Genomic DNA, 27439 nt, shown 5'->3' with positions numbered 1-27439 from the left:
AGCCTTACTCCGATTACTCAATTATTTTCTCTTTATTTCTCAATTGAGAGGGGTCCAAAGGCTAGGTAAGGACTGTAAGTAAATGAGCAACATTACCTCAGGTGTAATTGAGGCAGCTAGCTGAAGCTATGTCCAAAATCTGGGTAATTTCTTCAGGAAGATTAGCTACAAAGTTTCATGCAGCAACGGTCACTCACACCAGGGTTTCAGCTGAGAGAGTGACTGCCTACCTCTTGACTCCAGCTAGGAGAATGCGAACCCCAACACAATGTTCCAACCAGGAGAATGCGTTCTAGAGCAAATTAGAAATTGCTTCCTAGGGCTATGATGTTCATGATTTGGTGTAACACAGTTGATTTACAGACCATGTAAATTCTTGCTGGACAATTGGGAATTGACTGCACTCATGAAAATGGTTGGGAACAGCACAAATGCAGAAATGTGTATCCGGGAATATTTTTCTGTCTGGGTTTAGAATTCTTCTTGAAGAATTTGAAGAAGTCATGTACCATTTGAATCTGTAAGTGCAGGATTTCAAAAGTGTACTTATTAATTTGATTAATAAACTAAAGATTTTGTAGTAACTTACTTCTTTTTCTTCAGAATAATGTATTTCAGTTCTGCAGCAAAATGTGCTGTGAGGACTATAAGAAGCTGCATTGTATCGTGTCATACTGTGAATACTGTCAGGAAGAAAAAACTGTGTATGAAACTGTGAAGTTCTCAGGAGTAAAGAAAACATTCTGTAGTGAAGGTATGTTTCCTTATGATTTTATGATTGAAAAATAACATTAAATGTCTACATAAAGTGGCAATGCGATAGCCAGCCAGTATGGAGATGTTTAGGTAATTCCCGTTTGTCACTCAGCTGCAGGTGTGTGGGTTGGATTGTTTGCTCATCATTTATATGTAACTATATTCCACCCACTCCATTTTCTGGAGAAATTACCCAGCTTTTATTTGGAGGAATTGCTTTTGGTTTTGTTCATTCCACTCCTTTGTTTCCATGCCTATTTTTTTCCCTGATTAAATTAAATTTGTTCACTGGGCCATAGACTATTTACAGTGAATCATGCACACCACCCCAAATTCAGTTCCTTGACTGGCACTTTGTTGTCTAAATGCCTTGTTTACTGAGATATTTTCCTAAGATTTTTATATCCTATTGAAGAGTCTTCATTAATGTATATTGAGCATTAAAATATAAAGAAACGCGTGGTGAGCAACTTTCAGGATAAAACAGTTTTCAGCCAGTGAAATACTTATGTAGTGTAATAGAGAAAACAGGGCATCCAGTTCATGCAAAGAACATAACAATGAACAGACTCCCTTATCCATTCGTCCTCCCCATCCCTCTCCACTGATCTCCCTCCTGGCACTTATCCTTGTAAGCAGAACAAGTGCTACACATGCCCTTACACTTCCTCCCTTGCCACCATTCAGGGCCCCAAACAGTCCTTCCAGGGTGAGGCGACTCTTCACCTGTGAGTCGGCTGGGGTGATATACTGCGTCCGGTGCTCCCAATGTGGCCTTCTATATATTGGCGAGACCCGACGCAGACTGGGAGACCACTTTATACTGAACACCTACGCTCTGTCCGCCAGAGAAAGCAGGATCTCCCAGTGGCCACACATTTTAATTCCACATCCCATTCCCATTCTGACATGTCTATCCACGGCCTCCTCTACTGTAAAGACGAAGCCACACTCAGGTTGGAGGAACAACACCTTATATTCCGTCTGGGTAGCCTCCAACCTGATGGCATGAACATCGACTTCTCTAACTTCCGCTAATGCCCCACCTCCCCCTCGTACCCCATCTGTTATTTATTTTTATACACACATTCTTTCTCTCACTCTCCTTTTTCTCCCTCTGTCCCTCTGACTATACCCCTTGCCCATCCTCTGGTTCCCCCCCCCCCCCGTCTTTCTCCCTGGGCCTCCTGTCCCATGATCCTTTCATATCCCCTTTGCCAATCACCTGTCCAGCTCTTGGCTCCATCCCTCCCCCTCCTGTCTTCTCCTATCATTTTGTATCTCCCCTCCCCCTCCCACTTTCAAATCTCTTACTAACTCTTCCTTCAGTTAGTCCTGACGAAGGGTGTCGGCCTGAAACGTCGACTGCACCTCTTCCTAGAGATGCTGCCTGGCCTGCTGCGTTCACCAGCAACTTTGATGTGTGTTGAATGAACAGATCTGTTTCTTTAAGTACATTTGTCCCTGCGTACTGCTACCCTTTATGCAATGCTTGGTCCTCTCAGTCCAAACACTGTACCCTGTACCATCTCACTTCTCAATTTGCCTGCACAGCTCTCATTAGTCTGAACTGGCTGACAGCAGCTGATGGTGAGAGTGACTGTAGGATTCAGGCAGTCTCTCGATGCATGCATCATGGACTGTCAGTCAGCAGCAATAGTTCATACTTACTGAGTCGGCCAAGGTGCAAGCTGCATCTAAGTGCGGGGTAATCAACAGCAACTCTCACACCTGGTTTCCTCATTGTGCTGTTATTGATTCAATGCTGGATTTTCTCCAGCTTCCCTGCAAAAGCGAACACTGGGATTTAGGCCCTGTTTACAACCCAGCAGGAAAGAGAAGAAGAGATCACATTTGTTTCCAATGTGCATAGTGTTATAATGACCTCTCTTACCACAGATTCTATTAGTTTTTCCATCCCTGGGAACATTTCTGAGCATGAAGCAAGGTAGCAGTATAATATTGAAGAGCGATAAATATTATCTAGTACACCAAATCTTGTCACAGAGTATTTTAGTTCCACAAAGGAGTATTTAGATCTTTGATTTACTCCTTCATTGAAAAACAACAATTGCTATACTCCCTCAGTACTGTACTGAAGTGTCAACCTTTGAGTATATTGTGTCAAGCAAGAGTAACAAAAAACTATGTCACATCTAACATAGGAACAGAAATGGCTGTTCAGCTCCTAAAGTTAAATTCAAAATAAGTTTATTATCAAAGTATATATATGTCACCATATACTACCTTGAGCTTCATTTTCTTGCAGGCGTACTTAATAAATCCAATAACTATAATAGAAACAATGAAAGACCGCACCAGTTGGGCGGAGAACCAGTATGCAAAAGACAACAAACTGCAAATACAAAAAGAAAGAAAAAAAAATAATAAATAAGCAATAAATATCAAGAAGGTGAGATGAAGAGTCCTTAAAAGTGAGTCCATAGGTTGTGGAAACAGATCAGTGAGAGGGCAAGTGAAGTTGAGTGAAGTTATCTCCTCTGGTTCAGGAGCAGATGGTTGGGGGGTAATAACTGTTCCTGAACCCGATGGTGTGAGTCCTGAGGCTCCTGTGCCTTTTTCCTGATGGCAGCAGTGAAAAGAGAGCATGACATGGATGGTGGGGGTCCCTGATGATGGATGCTGCTTTCCTGCGACAACACTCCGTGTAGATCTGCTCAATGGTGGGGACAGCATTACTTGTGATAGGCTGAGCCTTATCCACTATTTTTTTTGTTGGATTTTCCATTCAAGGGCATCGAAACAACTAGTCCATATACTCTCCACTGCACATCTCTAGAAGTTTGTCAAAGTTTTAGATGTCTTGCTGAATCTTTATAAACTCCGAAGGAAGTAGAGGCACTGTTGTGCTTTCTTCGTAATTGCATTTAGATCCTGGGCCCAGGACAGGTCCTCCAAAATGGTAACACCAGGGAATTTAAAGCTGCTGACCCTCTCTATCTCTGATCCCCCGGTGAGGACTGACCCATGGATGTCCAGTTGCTCCTGAAGTCAATAATCGTGCTGACATTGAGTAAGAGGTTGTTGTTGAGGCACCACTCTGTCAGATTTTCAGTCTCCTTCCTATATGCTGATTCATCACCACCTTTGAATCAGCCTACCACAGTGGTGTCATCAGCAATCTTAAATATAGCACTGAAGCTGTGCTTAGCCACACAGCCATGGGGGCTAAGGACACAGGATTGTGGAGGAGATGTTGTTGCCAATCTGAACTGACTGTGGTCTGCAAGTTAAGAAATCGAGGATCCAATTGCACAAGGAGGTATTGAGGCCAAGGACTTGATGCTTGTTGATGAATTTTAAGGGGATGATAATATTGAATGCCTAGCTGTGGTCAATAAAGAGCATCCTGTTGTGTGCATCTTTGTGACCCAGATGTTCCAGGATTATGTGAAGAGCCAATGAAATGGCATCAGCTGTGGACTTATTGCCAGTAGGCAAATTGGAGTGGATCAAAGTCAATTCTCAGGCAGGAGTTATACAGTGCCTATAAAAAGTATTCACCACCTTCCCCCCGGAAGTTTTCCTGTTTTGCAACATTGAATCACAGAGGATTTAATTCGGCTTTTTTTGACACTAATCAGCAGAATAAGACTTTCATGTCAAAGTGAAATCAGATCTCTACAAAGTGAGCTGAATGAATTACAAATACAAAACACAAGATAATTGATTGCATAAGTATTCACTCCCTTCAAGTTTGTATTTAGTAGATACACCCTTGGCAGCAATTACAGACTTGAGTTTGTGTGGATAGGTCTCTATCAGCTTTGCACATCTGGACACTGCAGTTCTTTCCTATTCTTCTTTAGAAAACTGCTCAAGCTCTGTCAGATTGCATGTGGATCATGAGTGAACCAGCCCTTTTCAAGTCCAGCCATAAATTCTAAATTGGATTGACGTCTGGACCCTTGACTTGGCCACTCCAGGACATTAACTTAGTTGTTTTTAAGCCATTTTCTGTGTAGCTTTGGCTTTATGCTTGCGGTTATTGTCAGACTAGAAAACAAATCTTCTCCTAAGTCACAGTTCTCTTGCAGACTGCATCAGGTTTTCCTCCAGGATTTCCCTGTATTTTGCTGCATTCATTTTACCCTCTACCTTCACAAGCCTTCCAGGGCCTGCTGCAGTGAAGCATCCCTACAGCATGATGCAGCTGCCACCATGCTTCACAGTAGGGATGATGTGTTTTTGCTGATGTGTGGTGTTTGGTTTACACCAAACATACCATTTAGTCTGATGGCCAAAAGACTCAATTTTGGTTTCATCAGAACCATCTTCCAGCTTTCCATCTGTGCCGGGTTGAGCGTCGAGCTAGCCACTGGGCCTCGTAAAAAACAAGGGTTGAGTCAGGAACGTTCATATCGTGACCGGGTTAATCCGAAAGGAGACCAATCCTGACACCACATGCCAGACAAGAATGTCTGACTATCTGGTGCGACATGCTAAAAAAATCTTCCAGCTGACTTCAGTCTCCCACATGCCTTCTGGCAAACTCTAGCCAAGATTTCACGTGAGTTTTTCCTCTTTGCCACTGTTCATAAAGCTGCGATTGGTGAAGCACCTGGGCAACAACTGTTGTATGTGCAGTCTCTCCCATCTTAGCCACTGAAGCTTGTAACTCCTCCAGAGTTTTCATGGGGTCTCTCTCACTAGTCCCCTCCTTGCTTGGTCACTCAGTTTTTGAGGTGGCCTGCTCTAGGCAGATTTCTTGATGATCGTCTTAACTGTACTCCAAGGGATAGTCAGTGACTTGGAAATCTATATACTACTAAAACTCTCATGATATGTTTGTCTGTAACCTCCATTTAGCGCAAACTGTGCATTACAGCAGCACTATTTTTGGCTAAATGGACTTAAGATGCGCTAACTTACAGAATGCAGGGAAAGTTCAGAGTTATATGTTCGTATAAAATTGCTCACTCACCAAAATCAACAGCGCCGCTTTCACCCGAGAACTGCTGCCAGCTGTGATGGAAACCGCGACGCGACACCACGACGCATGCGCACGGCCAGCCTCAGAAGCAACTCACGGTGCTCACAGCAGCGACACCAACCGGAGCAAAGGGCAGGGCAGCTCTATTTCGAGCAGTCACGTTCTGCTAATCACCATCAGCATGTGCAGCATTGGGACAGATCAAACTGAGACCCATCAATAAGAGATAATTAAATCTTATTGTAATGATGTTCTTCGAGACACCCATCAAACCTTTTGCTGCAGTCAAAGGACAGTGGTGACTATATCACGTCCATTTAGGAGAGCACCAACCACATCATCAAGAATAATCAGCATCCCGGAGGCTTCGGTGTTACTGCTTCATATCTTCTATCCAGCATTAGGGTAAAAAAAAATATGATCAGCCTAATTATGCCGCGTGGAAAGAGAAGGGGGACATTATGGTCAAGAGATGACGTCAAACGTTGTCGGGAAGCAGCAAGGAGAGGGAGAGAACAAGAATCGGATGATGCCAGGGCCGCACGACTCCAGGATCAAAGAGTCAGGACAAAAAAGGTGAGAAGAAGAGACAGAGGAGGAGAGGCATGCGCGTCTCCAAAATGACAGCAACTGGCATAGAAGGAGGAGAGACCAAGAGACAAAGGAGCTGAGAAATGCACGTCTCCAGGATCAGAGACAAACAACAAACAGCAGAAGAGATGAAGAGACGGGGGGATGAAAGAAAGGGCTGCACATCTCCAGAATGACAAAAACAGGCACAAGGGTGGCAGATCAACCAGAAATGATGCCATCAAAGGTGTCCTCCGTTAAACGAGGAGGAGCTATATTTGCCTTGCTACGCGTCGTTCTTTAATAAACTGAGGTTTTCTTCTTTAATTTCCAAAGCAAATTGATACCAATAGCATTCAGGAAAATTTAATGTTCATTCTGGTCACATCAGACTGCACTACTCCTCTCTCAAAGGGTGCCCCAACGGGTCACCCAGTTGTCTAGTTTTCTTGTATCTATCTCCTTACTTGTGCTTTTCAATAACGTTTTCGCAGAGTTGCTTGGAGTGTTCTTTTGTCTTCATGCTGTAGTTTTTGCCAGGAGACTCCCTCACCAGCAGTTGGACCTTCCAGATACAGGTGTATTTTTGCTACAGTAAAATTGAAACACCTTGACTGCACACAGGTGATCTCCATTTAACTAATTATGTGACTTCTATAACTAATTGGCTGCACCTGTGCTGATTCGGTGTGTTATATTAAGGGGGTAAATAGTTTGTTTTTTGTATATGTAATTAATTTAGATCACTTTTCATTTTGACAAGAAAGCCTTTTTCTGTTGATCAATGTCCAAAAAAAGTCAAATTAAATCCACTGTGATTCAATGTTATAAAACAATAAAACATGAAGACCAGGGGGTGGGGGGAATACTTTTTATGGGCACTCTATATTTACAACCATAGAACACTGCAGCACAGAAAACAGGCCATTCAGCCCTTTTAGTCTGTGCCAAAACATTATTCCACTAGTCCCATTGACCTGCATCCAGTCCATAACCCTCCAGACCTCTCCCATCCATTTACCTATCCAATTTATTCTTAAAGCTTAAGAGTGAGCCCGCATTTACCACATCAGATGGCAGCTCGTTCCACACTCCCACCACTCCGAGTGAAGAAGTTCCCCCTAAACCTTTCCCCTTTCACCCTAAAGCTCTCGTATTTATCTCCCCTAATAGACAATAGGTGCAGGAGTAGGCCATTCGGCCCTTCAAGCCAGCATCGCCATTCACTGTGATCATGGCTGATCATCCGCAGTCAGTATCCAGTTCCTGCCTTATCCCCATAACCTTTGATTCCACTATCTTTAAGAGCTCTATCCATCTCTTTCTTGAAAGTATCCAGAGACTTGGCCTCCACTGCCTTCTGGGCAGAGCATTCCACATATCCACCACTCTCTGGGTGAAAAAGTTTTTCCTCAACTCCGTTCTAAATGGCCTACCCCTTATTGTTAAACTATAACCTCTGGTTCTGGATTCACCCATCAGTGGGAACATACTTCCTGCCTTCAGCGTGTCCAATCCCTTAATAATCTTATATATTTCAATCAGATCCCATCTCATCCATACAAGCCTAGTCGCTCCAATCTTTCAATATATGACAGTTCCACCATCCCGGGAATTAACCTTGTGAACCTACGCTGCACTCCCTCAATAGCAAGAATGTCCTTCCTCAAATTTGGAGATCAAAACTGTACACAATACTCCAGGTATGGTCTCACCAGGACCCTATACAGCTGCAGAAGGACCTCTTTGCTCCTATACTCAATTCCCCTTGTTATGAAGGCCAGCATGCCATTAGCTTTCTTCACTGCCTGCTGTACCTGCATGCTTGCTTTCAGTGACTGATGTACAAGAACACCTAGATCTCGTTGTACTCCCTCTTTTCCTAACTTGATTCCATTTAGATAATAATCTGCCTTCTTGTTCTTACCACCAAAGTGGATAACCTCACTGCATCTGCCATGCATCCGCCCACTCACCCAGCCTGTCCAAGTCACCCTGCATTTTCATAACATCCTCCTCACATTTCACACTGCCACCCAGCTTTGTGTCATCTGCAAATTTGCTAATGTTACTTTTAATCCCTTCATCTAAATCATTAATGTATATTGTAAACAGCTGCAGTCCCAGCACTGAACCCTGCGGTACCCCACTGGTCACCGCCTGCCATTCCAAAAGGGACCCGTTAATCGCTAATCTAAGTGGAAAGAGCCTATTCACATTTACTCTGTCTATACCCCTCATAATTTTGTAAACCTCTATCAAATCTCCCCTCATTCTTCTACGCTCCAAGGAATAAAGTCCTAACCTGTTCAATCTTTCCTTGTAACTCAACTCCTGAAGACCCGGCAACATCCTAGTAAATCTCTGCACTCTTTCAATCTTACTGATATCCTTCCTATAGTTAGGTGACCAGAACTGTACACAATACTCCAAATTTGGCCTCACCAATGTCTTATACAACCTCACAGTAACATCCCAACTCCTATACTCAATACTTTGATTTATGAATGCCAAGATGCCAGAAGCCTTCTTTACAACCCTGTCTACCTGTGACGCCACTTTCAGGGAATTATGTATCTGAACTCCCAGATCTCTTTGTTTCTCTGCACTCCTCAGTGCCCTGCCATTTACTGTGTATGTCCTACCTTGATTTGTCCTTCCAAAATGCAACACGTCACACTTGTCTGCATTAAATTCCATCTGCCATTTTCTGGCCCATTTTTCCAGTTGGTCCAGGTCCCTCTGCAAGCTTTGAAAGCCTTCCTCGTTGTCCACAATCTTAGTGTCATCAGCAAACTTGCTGATCCAATTCACCACATTATTATCTAGATCATTGATGTAGACAACAAACAACAATGGTCCTGGCACAGATCCCTGAGGCACACCATCAGTCACAAGCCTCCAGTCTGATAAGCAATCATCCACTACCACCCTCTGTCTTCTCCCACACAGCCAATTTCGAATCCACTTTACACCCTCTCCGTGGATACCTAGTGTCTAAACCTCCCATGTGAGACCTTGTCAAAGGCCTTACTGAAGTCCATGTAGACAACATCCACAGCCTTTCCTTCGTCTACTTTCTTGGTAACCTCGAAAAGCTCTACAAGATTCGTTAAACACAATCTATCATGCACAAAGCCATGCTGACTATCCTTAATCAGCCCTTGGCTGTCCAAATACTTGTATATCCGATCTCTCAGTACACCTTCCAATAATTTACCTACTACTGATGTCAGGCTCACCAGCCTGTAATTACCTGGTTTACTTTTGGAGCCTTTTTTAAACAACAGAGCAACATGAGCTACCCTTCAATCCTCCGGCACCATATCTGTGGCTAAGGACATTTTAAATATTTCTGCCAGGGCCCCTGCAATTTCTACACTAATCTCTCTCAAGGTCCGAGGAAATATCATGTCAGACCCGGGGGATTTATCTACCTTTATTCGCTGTAAGGCAGCAAGCACCTCCTCCTCTTTAATCTCTATATGTTCCATGACAGTGCTGCTTGTTTCCCTTCCTTCCATATACACTATGCCAGTTTCCTGAGTAAATACTGATGCAAAAAAATTGTTTAAGATCTCCCTCATCTCGTGAGTCTCCACACATAGACAACCACTTTGATCTTCTAGGGGACCAATTTTGTTCCTTATTATCCTTTTACTCCTAATATACTTGTAGAAACCCTTCGGGTTTACCTTCACATTATCTGCCAAAGCAAACTCGTCTTCTTTTTGCCTTCCTGATTTCCTTCTTCAGTATTTTCTTGCATTTTTATACTCTTCAAGTACCTCATTTGTTCCTTGTTGCCTATACCTGCTATACACCTCTCTCTTTTTCATAGAACATAGAATAGTACAGCACATTACAGGCCCTTCAGCCCACATGTTGTGCCGACCCTCAAACCCTGCCTCCCATATAAGCCCCCACCTTAAATCCCTCCATATACCTGTCTAGTAGTCTCTTAAACTTCACTAGTGTATCTGCCTCCACCACTGACTCAGGCAGCGCATTCCACGCACCAACCACTCTTTGAGTGAAAAACCTTCCTCTAATATCCCCCTTGAACTTCCCACCCCTTACCTTAAAGCCATGTCCTCTTGTATTGAGCAGTGGTGCCCTGGGGAAGAGGCGCTGGCTATCCACTCTATCTATTCCTCTTATTATCTTGTACACCTCTATCATGTCTCCTCTCATCCTTCTTCTCTCCAAAGAGTAAAGCCCTAGCTCCCTTAATCTCTGATCATAATGCATACTCTCTAAACCAGGCAGCATCCTGGTAAATCTCCTCTGTACCCTTTCCAATGCTTTCACATCCTTCCTATAGTGAGGCAACCAGAACTGGACACAGTACTCCAGGTGTGGCCAAAACAGAGTTTTATAGAGCTGCATCATTACATCACGACTCTTAAACTCTATCCCTCGACTTATGAAAGCTAACACCCCATAAGCTTTCCTAACTACCCTATCCATCTGTGAGGCAACTTTCAGGGATCTGTGGACATGTACCCCCAGATCCCTCTGCTCCTCCACACTACCAAGTATCCTGCCATTTACTTTGTACCCTGCCACTTCTCAGCCCACTTCTGTATCCTATCAATGTCTCTCTGCAATCTTCGACAATCCTCTACACTACCTACAACACCACCAACCTTTGTGTCGTCTGCAAACTTGCCAACCCACCCTTCTGCCCCCACATCCAGGTCATTAATAAAAATCACAAAAAGTAGAGGTCCCAGAACAGATCCTTGTGGAACACCACTAGTCACAATCCTCCAATCTGAATGTACTCCCTCCACCACCACCCTCTGCCTTCTGCAGGCAAGCCAATTCTGAATCCACCTGGCCAAACTTCCCTGGATCCCATGCCTTCTGGCTTTCTGAATAAGCCTACCATGTGGAACCTTGTCAAATGCCTTACTAAAATCCATATAGATCATATCCACTGCACTATCCTCATCTATATGCCTGGTCACCTCCTCAAAGAACTCTATCAGGCTTGTTAGACACGATCTGCCTTTCACAAAGCCATGCTGACTGTCCCTGATCAGACCATGATTCTGTAAGTGCCCAGAGATCCTATCTCTAAGAGCCTTTTCCAACAGCTTTCCCACCACAGACGTAAGGCTCACTGGTCTATAATTACCCGGGCTATCCCTACTACCTTTTTTGAACAAGGGGACAACATTCGCCTCCCTCCAATCCTCTGGTACCATTCCCGTGGACAACAAGGACACAAAGATCCCCGCCAGAGGCTCAGCAATCTCTTCCCTCACCTCATGGAGCAGCCTGGGGAATATTCCGTCAGGCCCCGGGGACTTATCTGTCCTAATGTATTTTAATAACCCCAACACCTCCTCTCCCTTAATATCAACATGCTCCAGAACATCAACCTCACTCATATTGTCCTCATCGTCATCAAGTTCCCTCTCATTGGTGAATACCGAAGAGAAGTATTCTTTGAGGACCTCACTCACTTCCACAGCCTCCAGGCACATCTTCCCACCTTTATCTGTAATCAGTCCTACCTTCACTCCTGTCATCCTTTTTTTCTTCACATAATTGAAGAATGCCTTGGGGTTTTCCTTTACCCTACTTGCCAAGGCCTCCTCATGCCCCCTTCTTGCTCTTCTCAGCCCCTTCTTAAGCTCCTTTCTTGCTTCTCTATATTCCTCAATAGACCCATCTGATCCTTGCTTCCTAAACCTCATGTATGCTGCCTTCTTCCACCTGACTAGATTTTCCACCTCACTTGTCACCCATGGTTCCCTCACCCTACCATTCTTTATCTTCCTCACCGGGGCAAATTTATCCCTAACATTCTGCAAGAGATCTGTAAACATCGACCACATGCCCATAGTACATTTCCCTGCAAAAACATCATCCCAATTCACACCCGCAAGTTCTAGCCTAATAGCCTCATAATTTGCCCTTCCCCAATTAAAAATTTTCCTGGCCTCTCTGATTCTGTCCTTTTCCATGATAATGCTAAAGGCCAGGGAGCGGTGGTCACTGTCCCCCAGATGCTCACCCACTGAGTGTTCTGTATCCTGACCCGGTTTATTACCTAGTACTAGATCTAGTATGGCATTCCTCCTGGTCGGCCTGTCCATATACTGTGACAGGAATCCATCCTGGACACACTTAACAAACTCTGCCCCATCTAAACCCTTGGAACTAATCAGATGCCAATCAATATTAGGGAAGTTAAAGTCACTCATGATAACAACCCTGTTATTTTTGCACCTTTCCAAAATCTGCCTCCCAATCTGCTCCTCTGTATCTCTGCTGCTACCAGGGGGCCTATAGAATACCCCCAATAGAGTAACTGCTCCCTTCCTGTTCCTGACTTCCACCCATACTGACTCAAAAGAGGATCCTGCTACATTACCCACCCTTTCTGTAGCTGTAATAGTATCTCTGACCAGTAATGCCACCCCTCCTCCCCTTTTCCCCCCTCTATCCCTTTTAAAGCACTGAAATCCAGGAATATTGAGAATCCATTCCTGCCCTGGTGCCAGCCAAGTCTCTGTAATGGCCATTACATCATAATTCCATGTATGTATCCAGGCTGTCAGTTCATCACCTTTGTTCCTGGTGCTTCTTGCATTGAAGTACACACATTTCAGCCCTTCTACCTTACTGTCTTTACACCGTTTATTCTGCTTCTCTTTCCTCAAAGCCTCTCTATATGTTAGATCTGGCTTTACTCCATGCACTTCTTTCACTGCTCTATCGCTCCGGGTCCCATCCCCCTTGCAAATTAGTTTAAACCCTCCTGAACCATTCTAGCAAATCTACCTGCAAGGATATTGCTCCCCAGAAGGGATCCCAATGATCCAAAAATCTGAAACCCTGCCCCCTGCACCAACACCTCAGTCACACATTCAACTGCCACCTCCTCCAATTCTTACCATCACTGTCACGTAGCATTGGCAGCTATCCTGAGAATGCCACCCTTGAGGTCCTTAATTTCTTAACCAGATTGCCAGTATCCCTTGAAAACCAAAGCTCCCTATGCCTGTTAACTTTGCCTTTAATCCTGGCAGGAACTTGCAAACTCTGCACTCTTAAAATTTCACCTTTGAATGCCTTCCACATACTGAACACATCCTTGCCAGAAAACAACTTATCCCAATCCACTCTTCCTAGATCCTTCCTCATTTCCTCAAAATTGGCCCTTCTCCAATTTAGAACCTTAACTTGAGGACCAGACCTATCGTTATCTATAATTAACTTGAAACTGATGACAAAATGTTCACCTACACATACTTGTCACCTGACCTGTCTGGTTCCCTAATAGGAGATCAAGTATTGCATCCTCTCTCATTGGTACCTCTATATATTGATTTAGAAAACTTTCCTGAACACATTTGACAAACTCCACGCCATCTAACCCCTTCACAGTGTGGGAGTCCCAGTCAATATGTGGAAAGTTAAAATCCCCTGTTACAACTTTCTTTTTCTTACATCGGTCTGCTATCTCTCTACAGATTTGCTCCTCCAATTCTCTCTGACTATTGGACAGTCTATAATACAACCCTATTAGTGTGGTCACCCCTTTGCTGTTCCTCCCATATGGCCTCTGTAGACAAGCCCTCCGGCTGTGATATTCTCCCTGACTAGTAATGCCACTCCTCCCCCTTTCATCCCTCCCCCTCTGTCACACCTGTAACAATGGAACCCCGGAACATTAAGCTGCCAGTCTTGCCCTTCCTTCTACCAAGTCTCACTAATAGCAATAATGTCGTAATCCCACCTGCAATCCATGCCCTAAACTCATCTGCCTTACCTTCAATACTCCTTGCATTGAAATAGATGCACCTGAGAACATTTCTATAACATACAAACCTTTGATTACTGTCTATACATGCAGTCCTCGCATGACCTTTACCCTCCTCCACCTCACTATCTGCTCTAACACTCTGGTTCCCTCCCCCTGCAAATCTAGTTTAAACCCCCCTGAGTAGAACTAGCAAATCTACCCGCAAGGATGTTAGTCCCCCTCCATTTCAGGTGCAAACTGCCCCATTGGAATAGGTCCCACCTTCCCTGGAACAAAGCCCAATTGTCTAGAAACATGAAGCCCTCCCTCCTGCACCATCTCCTTAGCCACATATTTAGCTGCATTATCTTCCTATTTCTAGCCTCACTAGCACGTGGCATGGGTAAAAGTCCTGAGATTGAAACCCTGGAGGTCCTGTCCTTCAACTTTGCACCTAACTCCCAAAACTCTCTTTGCAGGACCTCCCCCTCCTTCCTATCTACGTCATTGGTCCCTACATGGGCCACGACATCTGGCTGCTCACCCTCCCTCTTGAGAATACCGAGCATTCGATCCAAGATATCGAGATCTGAGATAACAGACAATCTGGGATTCTCAATCTCTCCCACAGAACCTCTTATCTGTTCCCCCTAACTATCGAATCCCCTATCACTACTGCTCTCCTCTTTTCCCTCCTTCCTTTCTGAGCTTAGGGTCTCGGTGCCAGAGACGTGACCACTACAACTTGTCCCTGGTAGGTCGTCCTCACCAACAGTATCCAAAACGGTATACTTATTATTGGTGGGAACAGCCACAGGGATGCCCTGCTCATTCTGTCTACTCCCCTTCCCTGTCCTGACAGTCACCCAGCTTCCTGCCTCCTGACTTTAGGGGTGACTATCTCCCTGAAACTCCCGTCTATTTCTCCCTCTGCCTCGCGAATGATCCAAAGTTCATCCAGCTCCAGCTTCAGTTCCCTAACTTGGTTTGTCAGGAGCTGCAGTTGGATGCACCTTTTACAAGTGTAGTCATCAGGGACAATTGTGCTGTCCCTGACTTCCCACATACTGCATACGGAGCACTCAACTGCCCTAACTGCTGCTTCCATTACCTACTCCTAAGTTAGTTAACTTAATTAAAGGGACTTACCCAGCCTTACCTCACTGGGAGCAGGCTCATCCTCAGCCTCTGCTCACTGAAGCCTCTCAAGCCAAAGCCTCAAAGCTCTACTCCTACCCTGAGCCACTCACACACTGGCCACTCCTCTTCAGTTGCCCCTCCTTTTATTTGTCCCTTCCAATTATCTCAAGTACTCACTCCCTCTAATCAACTAATCAACACTCTGTTTAACCCTTCAGTTGCCCTTCACGCTCCTTTTTAAAGCACACTCACCTGAGCTGCTTCCCAGCACTGAGCACTCTCCCAAGCCCCTTGCTCCTCCTCCTGCTGTGACCGTTCCTCGATCACACGATCCAGAGTCCCCGTTTCGCGCTCCTTTTTAAAGCACACCAACCACCAACCTCTCAAAACAGTTCATCAATGTGGATGTAAGTGCTACTGGATAATAGTCATTGAGGCAGGCTACCACGTTCTTCTTAGGCACCGGTATAATTGAAGCCTGCTTGAAGCGGATGGGTACCTCAGACTGCCAAAGCGAGAGATAAAAGATCTCAGTGAACTGTCCTGTCAATCATCAGCTCAGATCCTTAGTGTTTGACTAGGTACCCCATATGGGTCAGATGCTTTCCTTGGGTTCACCTTTCTAAGGATGCTCTTGTGTCGGTCTTAGAGGCTGGAATCACAGTATCATCGGGGGGGAGTTTGTGATGGTTCCTCCATGTTTTGAAGGTCAAAGCGAGCATTGAAGGCATTGAACTCATCTGGAAGTGAAGCCCTATTGCTATGTTGCTTAATTTCACTCTGTAAGAGGCGATAGTACTCAAGCCCTACCACAGCTGATGGGGATTCTTCATTGATTCAAGCTTAGTCTGCAATTGCCACTTTACCATGAGATGGCTTTTCAGAGTTTGCACCTGGATCTCCTGTAACCTTGTTAGTCACTAGACTTGAATGTCTCTGATCTGCCCCTCAGCAGATTGCATATCTCATGGTTCATCCAGGGCTTCTTGTTGGGAAAACTGATTTTATGGGGACACATTTGTCTACACTGTATAAGGTCTGTGACAGCTGTGGTGTATTCATTCAGATCCACAGATGAGGTCTTAGAACACGGACCGGTCCACCAACTCGAAAGACTGTCCTACCTTTTAATTAAGTAGTGGCTGAATGAAATCTCAATTCCATTTTCCCAAAATTTGTAAATCCTGATAACTTATTTCAACTCTGACCCAACCCTTTTGAGGAAAATAGAGTTTTGTATCAAGTTGTATGCTTTTACTTGCTGTTATTGAATCAAAGAGAGCGCATGTATTGAAGAATATTACAGCTATGTAGGACTTTGATTAGAACACATGCTTACAGTTTTCATCTCCCAGATAAAGAAAAGTTAACTACCTTCCTGGCACCCCATTGATTCCAGGGAAGAGGAAAGATTGAACTGATAAGCCCTATGTTCTCTGGTGTTTAGAAACTAGAGGGTTAATCACTTATAAAGTTGCATGGTTTGAAGGAGCCTGAAAGGATGAGGCTCAAATTTGTTTTTGAGTGAGAATAAAGACTGTGCAACTTTACCCATTGAAGGCTAAATTGTGGGTGAATTTCTTTAAGTGTAACAAATCTTTAGAAATCTCTACCACAGAAGCTTATGATTACTGAGTTGCTCTTTATATTCAAGGATTAGATGGATTTTTGCATGGAAGGGGAAATAGAGGTTATGTGGATTTGGAAAGAAAATGGAGGTGAAGGCAATGGTCTTGTTCAGCCATGATCAATTCAGCCATGGTCTTATTGAATGGCAGAGTAATACAGCTTTTACTGCTTCTCTTTCTTATGTACAAAGGGTAAAAAGCTAAATAGATGAAGCAATCTAACCTGGATGTTAAAAATATGCATTTTCCACTACTTGGTTTTATCCAAGTTTGCTTACAATATTTACAAGATGGACAATTGTGTGAAAAAAAATGTTTGTTTTTAGGCTGTAAGCTTCTGTACAAGCAAGACTTTACAAAACGTCTGGGTCTGCGCTGTGTTACCTGCAGTTACTGCTCCCAGATGTGCAAGCGGGCTGCAGCTAAAGAAATTGATGGAAAAGCAAGGGATTTTTGTAGTGACGACTGTTGCAAACGGTTTATAGACTGGTACTTTAAGGTCAGTGAAGTTTATCTTATTATTTCAATGCTTTTACCATACATTATTGTACACAATTAAAATTCCCAAAATAGTTTGCAAATAGTTCCTTTGTTTGAAGTCTGATTAAAAAATTGCTTCACTCGGATATAATGCCAACTCTGTAGAATATTGCTGATTGGACAGAACTATTATGTTGGAATGGAAACAATTGTGCAGACAATAGTATATAAGGGCAAAACTGTAGATGATGACCTTTTGGGTGTTATATAGAATAATAGATAACTACTTGTTAGATTTTTCACAAAGATTATTAATGAAATGGAAATTATCTTATTGTCACAGTATCAATTCTATTAGAAATTTTCTTTTGTGTGTTTTCAGAATGATTGTGAAATCTTGTGTGTTTTGAAATGTGCAGTTTTCTTTCTGTGTTTTCTTGTTTAGTTGTGTGGATTGACATGAAAGGGCTAATATGAACTTGTGGTAAATTGTATATACAAGTTGAGCATTTTTGCATCTTCCACAAAGATTTACGTTGCTTAGCTTTTTGTCATATGCTGCCACTGTGTGGTTTTAATAATCTATCTGGAGTAAACAATGTGACCTCAACTTCTTGATGGCATAACATTATAGGCACCTCTTAATATTCTCTTTTTTAGTAGTATCATTTTAGAGAAAAATACAGAACAAAATTTACATGAGGAAAAGTGAGCAACTTACAAAGCTTAAACTTTAAGCTATCAGACAACTACCATAATAAAATATTTAAGTGTATTATTTAATCAAATTTGATCTAAAAATTTATATATTTAATTTGCTGCCCACAAGTTTTTTTAAATATAAATCCCTGTGCTAATCTTCTTATGGTATCTATATTGAGCAGAGCTGTAGAACAAGCATAGAATAGTACAGCACAAGACAGGCCACTTGGTCCACAATATTGTACTGATCTTGATGCCAGTGTTCTCTTTCTGTGTATTATCTATATTCTCCATTCCCTTCACATCCATGTGTCTATTCAAAAGCTTCTTAAATATCACCAAACTGCCTCCTCCTGCCATTTGGTAATATATTCCAGGCACCTACTGCTCTCTGCGTTTAACAAAATACTTGCCCTTCTTCTAATCTTAAAAACATAACCTCAGGTGCTTGACATGCCTACCCCTGAGAAAAGATTCTGATGGTCTATCTGTGACTCATATTTTTAAAAACGTCTGTCAAACCTCCAACGCTCAAGCGAGAGCAACTCAAGTTTATCCAACCCTTCCTTATACCTTATACCCTCTAATCCAGGCAGCATCATGGTAAATCTCTTCTGCACCCTCTTCACATCCTTCCTGGCATGCAATACTCCTAGTGCAATCTGACTAAAGTTTCACATTACTGCAGCTTGTAACCCCTACCAATGAAGGCTAGCATGTCATACACCTTCTTTACCACCTTAGCTATTTGCATACACTTTCCGTGAACTGTGGACCTGGATCCTAAAATCCCTGTGCATTTCAATGCTATTAAGGTATATGCTATTAACTGTACACTTTCTCCTTTCATTTAACTCTCAAAGAGCAGCACCTCACACTTGCCCAGATTAAACTCTCAAGCCGTATCTAACTGAACCATATTCTGCTCTGTCTCACTACTTCACCAGTCTTCATCCCCAATTTTGTTAATCCACTCACCTATATTTTCATCCAAGTCATTGACATGCATCACAAACAATAGAGGTCCCAACACTCATCATTGCGGAGCAGCACTGGTCATGGACCTCCGGCCTGAATAACAACCTCCCTGTCCACCCCACCCCACCCCAACTAATCTCTGTCCGAATCTGAACTGACAATTCACCCTGGATCCAATGCATCTTTATCTTTCTGAATCAATCTATCATGAGGATCTTATCAGATGCCTATGTAGATAACAGTCACTGCCTTACTCTCATCAAGCTTCTTTGACCCCATCTCAAAAAACTTGATCAAGTTTGTAAGGCTTATTCTGCCTGGCACAAAGTCACTGACTGTCCCTAACCAGGCTATGCCTTTCCAAATGCATGTAAATCCAATCCTATATAACTCAGTTATAATTCAAAAAGATATTTTGCATACAAGTGAAGTAATTGAATTTTATTTCTTTCATTTTAGGCTGCAAGATGTGATTGCTGTAAAGCACAGAGAGAATTGAGTGAAACGGTTCAGTGGCGGGGAGAAATGAAGCATTTTTGTAATCAGCAATGCCTTCTGCAGTTTTATAGTCAACAGAATGAACCTAACATGTTTACACAAAAAGGTCCTGAAAACATGAATGTGGGTAAGTGCTTAATCACCAGAAAAATGCATTGCACATAGAGATATTTACACATTGCAATCACTACCCCTACCAGCCAACTGCAGAGCAGTCCAGATTTGCCACTTTCCTGATAGCAACTGCACTCTCAGTTAACAAACTATGGGGAAAGGTATTTCCTCATTTATCTATAACTTTCCTTATAGTGTCTTACTGGTTCGCCATTCCCATGTAACCAGCAACGAACCTTCCCATCCTTAACTAAATGTTCCCTATTTAATCATGTTTACTCAAGATTTATATATTATTTTATGGTTAATACATTTGCAGACTTAACAGTTCTGTTGAGACAGGAGCAATGGTCATTGTTCCAATATTTCTGTTTACTATTGTCACCCACGACAGCTTTAATATAAGCTTACCAAGCAGTATTATAATTGTGTGGTAATACTGGAAAACACCTCATTGATTGTACTTTCCCATCATCCTGTAAAATGTTGAAGTGTATATTCACCTTCCCATTCGAAGTCGTTACTGAATTTGCCTTCACTGCCCTTTGGGCCAGTGTACCTCCAATCATTACAATATACTGGAGCTGCATTAAAAGAAAAGTCACCACCACCTTGAGTTTTTCCCAGTTATCATGTTATGGCCTGAAGCTGCTCAATTTTAAATACCTCTGTAAAGCATCACAAACCTTTACTGCTCTAAGGAAAAAAGTTCTACCTACTCATCACTGTGCATGAATGCAGTCTCTCATCTTTGAATTTCATTTTCATTTTGCCAGAAAATCAGCATCCCACGTGCTCTTATAGAATTTTTTTTTAATCTACTCGTGGTGTTCGGATAAGCAAAGCACCAACACCAAAAAGATTAGTCTATGCAACATTGAATTAAAACTTTTAAACACTCCTTCCAAGACACCTCAACAAAAAAGCATTTCAGCAAAGCCACTTCTTTCATTTGCATGTACTTTTGTGCTTTCTAATAAACAATGTATTAAATATAAGCTTAAAAAAACATGCCTTTGTACCTCCGTCTACAACTGGATCCTTGACTTCCTCATCAGTGTATATCAATAATAACATCACCTCACTGTCAACACAGTGTACCTCAGATGCGTGCTTAACACACTGCTCTCTCTAAATTTATGATTGTGTGGCTAAGCAGAGCATATTGATGCAGGAAGGTACACAAGCAGATCTACTTTGTTAGGAGTTTGAGGAGATTTGGTATGTCACCAAAAGACACCTAAAATTTTGTTCATGTATATGTTGGGAGAGCATTCTGACTGGATGCATCACAGTCTGATTTGGAGGCTCCAATGCACAGGATTTTAAAAAAGTTGCAGAGGGTTGTAGACTTAATCGGCTCCATCATGGGCACTAGCTTCCCCACCCTTTGAGGACATCTTATAAAGGCAATGCTTCAGGAAAGCCGCATCCAGGATTAAGAACCCTCATCACCCAGGGATGTGCCCTCTTCTTATTACTATAAAGAGGAGGTGGTATAGGAGCCTGAAGACCCACACTCAATAGCTTCTTCCTCTCCATCAGATTTCTGAACAGCTTGAGAACCTATGAACACTACCTTCTGATTTTTTTGTGCCCTATTCACTTATGTTTGTAATTAATAGTAAATTTTATGTCTTTGCTCTGTACTGCTGCCACAAAACAATAGACAAAAGTCAGTGATGATAAGTCTGATTTTAATAGCCTGTGGCTCATATATCATTTGAATTAACTGTATAGTTAGCCATTTTAATAAGTACTTGGTGCAAATTCTGCTAGCAATGACTCTTGATGATGAACCTAATACTTAATACACTAGTGGAAGTATGTTTCATGATTATGAGTTCGTAAATACTTACTAACATTCATGGTTGAGTGTAGAATCTTTACTTGTATATTACAGCATTTTAAATTTAGAAGTTTTATTTTATTTTTCATCTATCTTTCCCTATCCTCCTCTTAAAGCTTTGACTCCAGAAGACATGATTGTCAGGCATTTTTCTTGGAGAAACATTATTCTTTTTTTTTAATATATTAAGCAAGAAAACTTTTTTATTTCCATCTTTTACAGTTTCTTTTTTTAATTTTTTTATTTGGATAAGGAATTCACAAGTATCGTGAACTATTTTCACATGTATAACCTTTTACTGTTTTTGTTTTCTTTTTTTTTGGAAAATGGAGAATTAACACAAGTAAAGGAAAAGATTTGGGAAAGGGATAAAAAATGATAAAATTAAGTAAATAAGTACATAGGGATTGGATAATTATGTTTGGGGGTAGGAGCAAACATGAACAAGTTAGGATATAAACACCTACAATGGTAGTTACATAGGCTTACATACAACATTTTGGACCAGAAGAAATGGTCCAGAAGAGATATATGGAAATTATTATTAATCCTCTATTATTACTATTTTTCTTAACAACTAATATCATTATTTAGCCTAATAGAGTAGAATTTCAACTGCACATAATTATCTATTTAAGTGTCTAATTTCTTTTTATATCATCTTAATGTGTACTTAGGTTTGTATAAATAATTATAGTTTTATACATATATTTTAAAAATGGAAAAGGAGAAACATTATTCTTTAACACATTTCTGCCCAGCTTGTGTTCACTTGGGTTTACTACTTCAAGCTTTGATCACAGGAAGCAATTATGAGTTTGGCCTGTGGGTGGCAGTCTCTCTCCATTCCCCACTACCACTAAAACTAGGACACGGAGACCAATTTTATTATTCCTGTTAAAGTGATGGCTGGTATCAATTTACTCTCTTCTAAGCAGGGATTGAATCTGGGCGTTTGCTGCTCTGAAATTGTTTCATGTTTACTGGATTGTACATACTAGATTATTAGGTGCGAAGATTTTTTATTTACCTGTATTTTAGATTAAAATCATGCAACACTGAAATTATGATTCCAATCAATTTTTTCAGTGTAAAACTATGCCTAATTAAAAATTTTGCTTTTTTTCCAGTTTCAGATCATATTATTCAGACCCAAGTCTTTAAAGTTACAGTGAGTATTTTTCAGATAGTATTTTTTCCTATAACTGCAGTTGGTATTTAAACCTAGTTTTTTCACAGGATTGCCTTCTGTGCGCCAATCTTTTTAATTTGGGGCATTGGGGCTTAGAATCATATTTTTAGCAAAATGTGATCATCTTAGTGTTTATTACCGCATTAATGAAGTCAGTTTATTGCTATTTATTACGTTTATATTGCTCAGTTCCATTCACAACTTCTCGAGAATGAAGCAGTCAGTGCCGGAAGGCAGCTGGGCCTAAACAACATTCCAGAACACACAGATATTTCCCGTCACCTGTATGGTGAAACACTTGCACTGCACAAGTGCTATCAAAAACCCTCCAACATGAGCAAATCTAATCACCACCACCACTACCGCTACTATTATCGACCTCCCTCAGTTCACTGCTGACTAGAAGTGGGCAGAACATACAGCGAAACAGTGCAGAAACAGGCCCTGGGGCCATCATGTCTGTGGTGCCCACAATGCCAAACTAAACTCGTTCCATCTGTCTGAACATGATCACTATCACTTTACTCCTTGCTTGTTTACATCACTGTCTTAAACAATGTCTTTTAAGCATTACTCTTGTATCTGATTTTACCACCTTCCCTGGCAAAGCATTCCAGGCATAAGCACTCTGTGCATAAAAAAAATTGCTCATACATCTCCTTTAAACATTCCCATTGTACTTTAAACCTATATCCACCAGTATTTGACATTTCCACCCTGAGATATAGATTCTGACAATCTATCCCATCTATGACTGTCATAATTTTATATGCTTTTATCAATTCACTTCTCAGCCTCCAGTACTGTTGAAACATCCAAGTTTGTACAACTTCTCCACATACAGTTGCAAGAAAAAGTTTGTGAACCTTTTGCAATTACCTAGATTTCTACATTAATTACTCATAAAATGTGGTCAGATCTTCATCTAAGTCACAATAATAAACACACACAATCTGACTAAACTAATAACACACAAACAATTATACTTTTCATGTCTTTATTGAACATATTGTTTAATCATTCACAGTCCAGGCTGGAAAAAGTATGTGAACCCTTGTATTTAATAACAGATAAAATCTCCTTTAGCAGCAAAAACCTTCACCAAACGTTTCCTGTAGCTGCTGATCAGACTTATACAATGGTGAGGAAGAATTTTAGACTATTCCTCCATACAAAACTGTTTCAGTTTATCAATATTTCAGGAATACCTTGTATAAACAGCCCTCTTCAGGTTATGCCACAGCATCTCAGTTGGGTTAAGGTCTGGACTCTGACTTGGCCATTCCAAAACATGAGTTTTCTTTTAAAATCATTCTGTTGTAGGTTTACTCTTGTGTTTCAGATCATTGTTTTGTTGCATCCAAACTTGAACCATGAGTCTACAGTCAACCACAAATAGACCTTGACTCTGCCAAGCGAACACTGGGGGCAGTACTGACTCCAGCCTGGGTGTCATGCCACACCACCCTGGTGGAGTACATCGGCTCCAATATCTCTCTCTTGGCAGTTGTAAACAGGCAACACCATGGATGAGGCCTAGTCCTTGTAATCACAAGCATGTACTGAATATCAGTAAAATCCAACCATGCCAATATTAGGCCAAACCCTTCTGCCAATTGAATGCTGCAGAGGTCTGCTTGAGGCCTAGTGTTCGCTACAACCAAGGCCATGCAGCCCCTTCACCATCTGCTCCTGCTGTCCACCAATAACTCAATGCACCAAACTTGCGGCAATCCACGTTAACAATGTCCAAGAGGGTCTTGCAATCACGAGAAACACCCAGTCTAAAGCATTCACTTTGTCCACCAATAACACACCACAGCTGTAGAGTTTGTTGCAGTAATTCCCAAACCTATGATTTCCTGCACAAAGGAGGACATAAGCAAGCAGACACAAGTAAATGGCACCACTTGTTAGTTCCAAACCAAAATGCACACTCACCTGATTTGGATATATTGTTACTGCGCCTGAACACCGGAACTTGTGACCCAACAGCATTTACAGTCCACACACTGCACAGATTGCTTTTGAAGGTGGTTCATCACCATTTTCTCAAGAAAAATTACAGTTTATTACATTAACCCTAAAGTAATAAACACTGGCTATGCAGCAAAATCTGTGTCTTAACTGAATATTTAATAGAACTCTAAATGTAATGCGACCAGTGAGAAAAGATTATGTGTGTACTATTTGGAAGACTGAGTTGAAGGGAACAATATATTCAAAATTGGGCAACTCTTCTCCTGTTATGTCAATAAGAAGCATTAAAATCCATTTCCACTTATTATTTAGGCTGCTTTTCTGGTTTTAACAGGCAAGAAACCAGAGTGAAGTGATAAATTCCAGAACGATTCTGAATTAAAATGGAGATGAATTGAAAATTAGTTATTTAGAGCATCAGTATAATTTTGACAGTTTTTTTCACAGAGTAGATTCCAAGAGGCTGTTTTCTCTTGCTGGAGAGTTGAATAGTATTTTCAATAGAAGGAGTCATCAATTTACGACTGAGATGAGGAGAGTTTCTATACACAGATGGTTGAAAATCTTCAGAATTTTCTACCTCAGCAAGCAGTAGTTACTCAGTCATTATGTCTAGGGTGTGATGGTTATGTTTTGGACACAAAGAGAACCAACAGGACTGGTAAAGTGATCTAAAGGCACAGAATCAGCAGCAAACTTATGAAGCATTACTCCTGTAGATATTTGGCCAATTCCTGTTATTTCTTATCTCTTAATATAAGAAATTACCTTGACCTTTTTTTTTAAATGGACACAATTAAACACATTACCAATGTGCTTTTTGCAGTCCAAAAGTTTCAACAAGTAAATAAATGCTCAGTGCAGTTGTGTTATAATATAGAAGCCTTGATTCTCTTGCTTTTCATGTTATATGTAATCAGATCTGGTTGAGGATACTGAGATTATACTATAATTTGGAAAGTTTGTTCTTTTCATTCCGGCAGTGTTTTTGCTTGCAAGGGAATTTGTTTTCTAATGCGCTTTGTCTTTACCACAAGCCTAAAATAAGGAAATAAGTCTGATATACAGAAAGTATGCATACTTTTTGACAAGGATGAGTCTTTTTCTGTTGATCAGTGTCAAAAAAGCCAAATTAAGTCCACTGTGACTCAATGTTGTAAAAAAAATAAAACATGAAACCTTTCCGGGGGGAGGGGGGGTTAATACTTTTTATAGGCACTATATTCCTTGAATTTTACGGCAATCTATTGAAAAACAATGGAACTACTTTTATAGTCTCTTCTTTGATATTAGAAAAGTAACCCTAAAGACTTGAGTAATGTCAGTTGTTCATTTGTGACATAATTATTAGAAACATAATCAAGATTCCAGCAGGACTCCATTTAGAAACATACATAGGAAATAGGTGCAGGAGTAGGCCATTCGGCCCTTTGAGCCTGCACCACCATTTATTATGATCATGGCTGATCATCCAACTCAGAACCCCGCCCCAGCTTCCCTCCATACCCCCTGACCCCCGTAGCCACAAGGGCCATATCTAACTCCCTCTTAAATATAGCCAATGAACTGGCCTCAACTGTTTCCTGTGGCAGAGAATTCCACAGATTCACCACTCTCTGTGTGAAGAAGTTTTTCCTAATCTCGGTCCTAAAAGGCTTCCCCTCTATCCTCAAACTGTTTTCCTATTTTTACCACCAAAGTGGATAACTTCACATTTATCCACATTAAATTGCATCTGCCATGAATTTGCCCACTCACCCAACCTATCCAAGTCACCCTGCATCCTCTTAGCATCCTCCTCACAGCTAACACTGCCACCCAGCTTCGTGTCATCCGCAAACTTGGAGATGCTGCATTTAATTCCCTCATCCAAGTCATTAATATATATTGTAAACAACTGGGGTCCCAGCACTGAGCCTTGCGGTACCCCACTAGTCACCGCCTGCCATTCTGAAAAGGTCCCGTTTATTCCCACTCTTTGCTTCCTGTCTGCTAACCAACTCTCCACCCACACCAATACCTTACCCGCAATACCGTGTGCTTTAAGTTTGCACACTAATCTCCTGTGTGGGACCTTGTCAAAAGCCTTCTGAAAATCCAAATATACCACATCCACTGGTTCTCCCCTATCCACTCTACTAGTTACATCCTCAAAAAATTCTATGAGATTCGTCAGACATGATTTTCCTTTCACAAATCCATGCTGACTTTGTCCGATCATTTCACCGCTTTCCAAATGTGCTGTTATCACATTCTTGATAACTGACTCCAGCAGTTTCCCCACCACCGACGTTAGGCTAACCGGTCTATAATTCCCCGGTTTCTCTCTCCCTCCTTTTTTAAAAAGTGGAGTTACATTAACCACCCTCCAATCCTCAGGAACTAGTCCAGAATCTAACGAGTTTTGAAAAATTATCACTAATGCATCCACTATTTCTTGGGCTACTTCCTTAAGCACCCTGGGATGCAGACCATCTGGCCCTGGGGATTTATCTGCCTTCAATCCCTTCAATTTACCTAACACCACTTCCCTACTAACATGTATTTCGCTCAGTTCCTCCATCTCACTGGACCCTCTGTCCCCTACTATTTCTGGAAGATTATTTGATACAGTAGTCCAAACATATTCATAAATTCTGGGACAACTACAGAATTTGACTCTCTTTTTGGTTATCTACTATTTTCCAAGCTAGGCTTCTTTGTTTTAAGTTTTGTTTATTTAAATATTGTTAAGTATCATCTGCCTGTTGATCATCACTACAGCTCATTGATCTCTGCAGAAGATTTATAAAACATGTCCCATTCTGTTTAAGTACAGGAAGGTAGCATTCATACC

General features: G+C 41.7%; 1 protein-coding gene across 4 annotated transcripts in view; it reads left to right on the top strand.

Annotated features, from left to right (window-relative positions):
* zmym2 (zinc finger, MYM-type 2) overlaps positions 1-27439 on the top strand; it is a 152558-nt gene that overhangs the window by 79075 nt on the left and 46044 nt on the right. For all 4 annotated transcript variants that reach the window (XM_072263077.1, XM_072263078.1, XM_072263074.1 and 1 more), the window contains 4 exons: positions 604-754; positions 17137-17309; positions 19430-19595; positions 22562-22602. In XM_072263077.1, coding sequence (XP_072119178.1) covers positions 604-754; positions 17137-17309; positions 19430-19595; positions 22562-22602 — 531 coding nt within the window. The remainder of the gene's footprint in view (positions 1-603; positions 755-17136; positions 17310-19429; positions 19596-22561; positions 22603-27439) is intronic.

The sequence above is a fragment of the Mobula birostris genome, chromosome 7, assembly GCF_030028105.1.
Source record: "Mobula birostris isolate sMobBir1 chromosome 7, sMobBir1.hap1, whole genome shotgun sequence".
NCBI classification, from domain to species: domain Eukaryota; kingdom Metazoa; phylum Chordata; class Chondrichthyes; order Myliobatiformes; family Myliobatidae; genus Mobula; species Mobula birostris.
The sequence above is the reverse complement of the archived record's forward strand: the minus strand, read 5'-3'. Positions and strand labels throughout refer to the sequence as shown.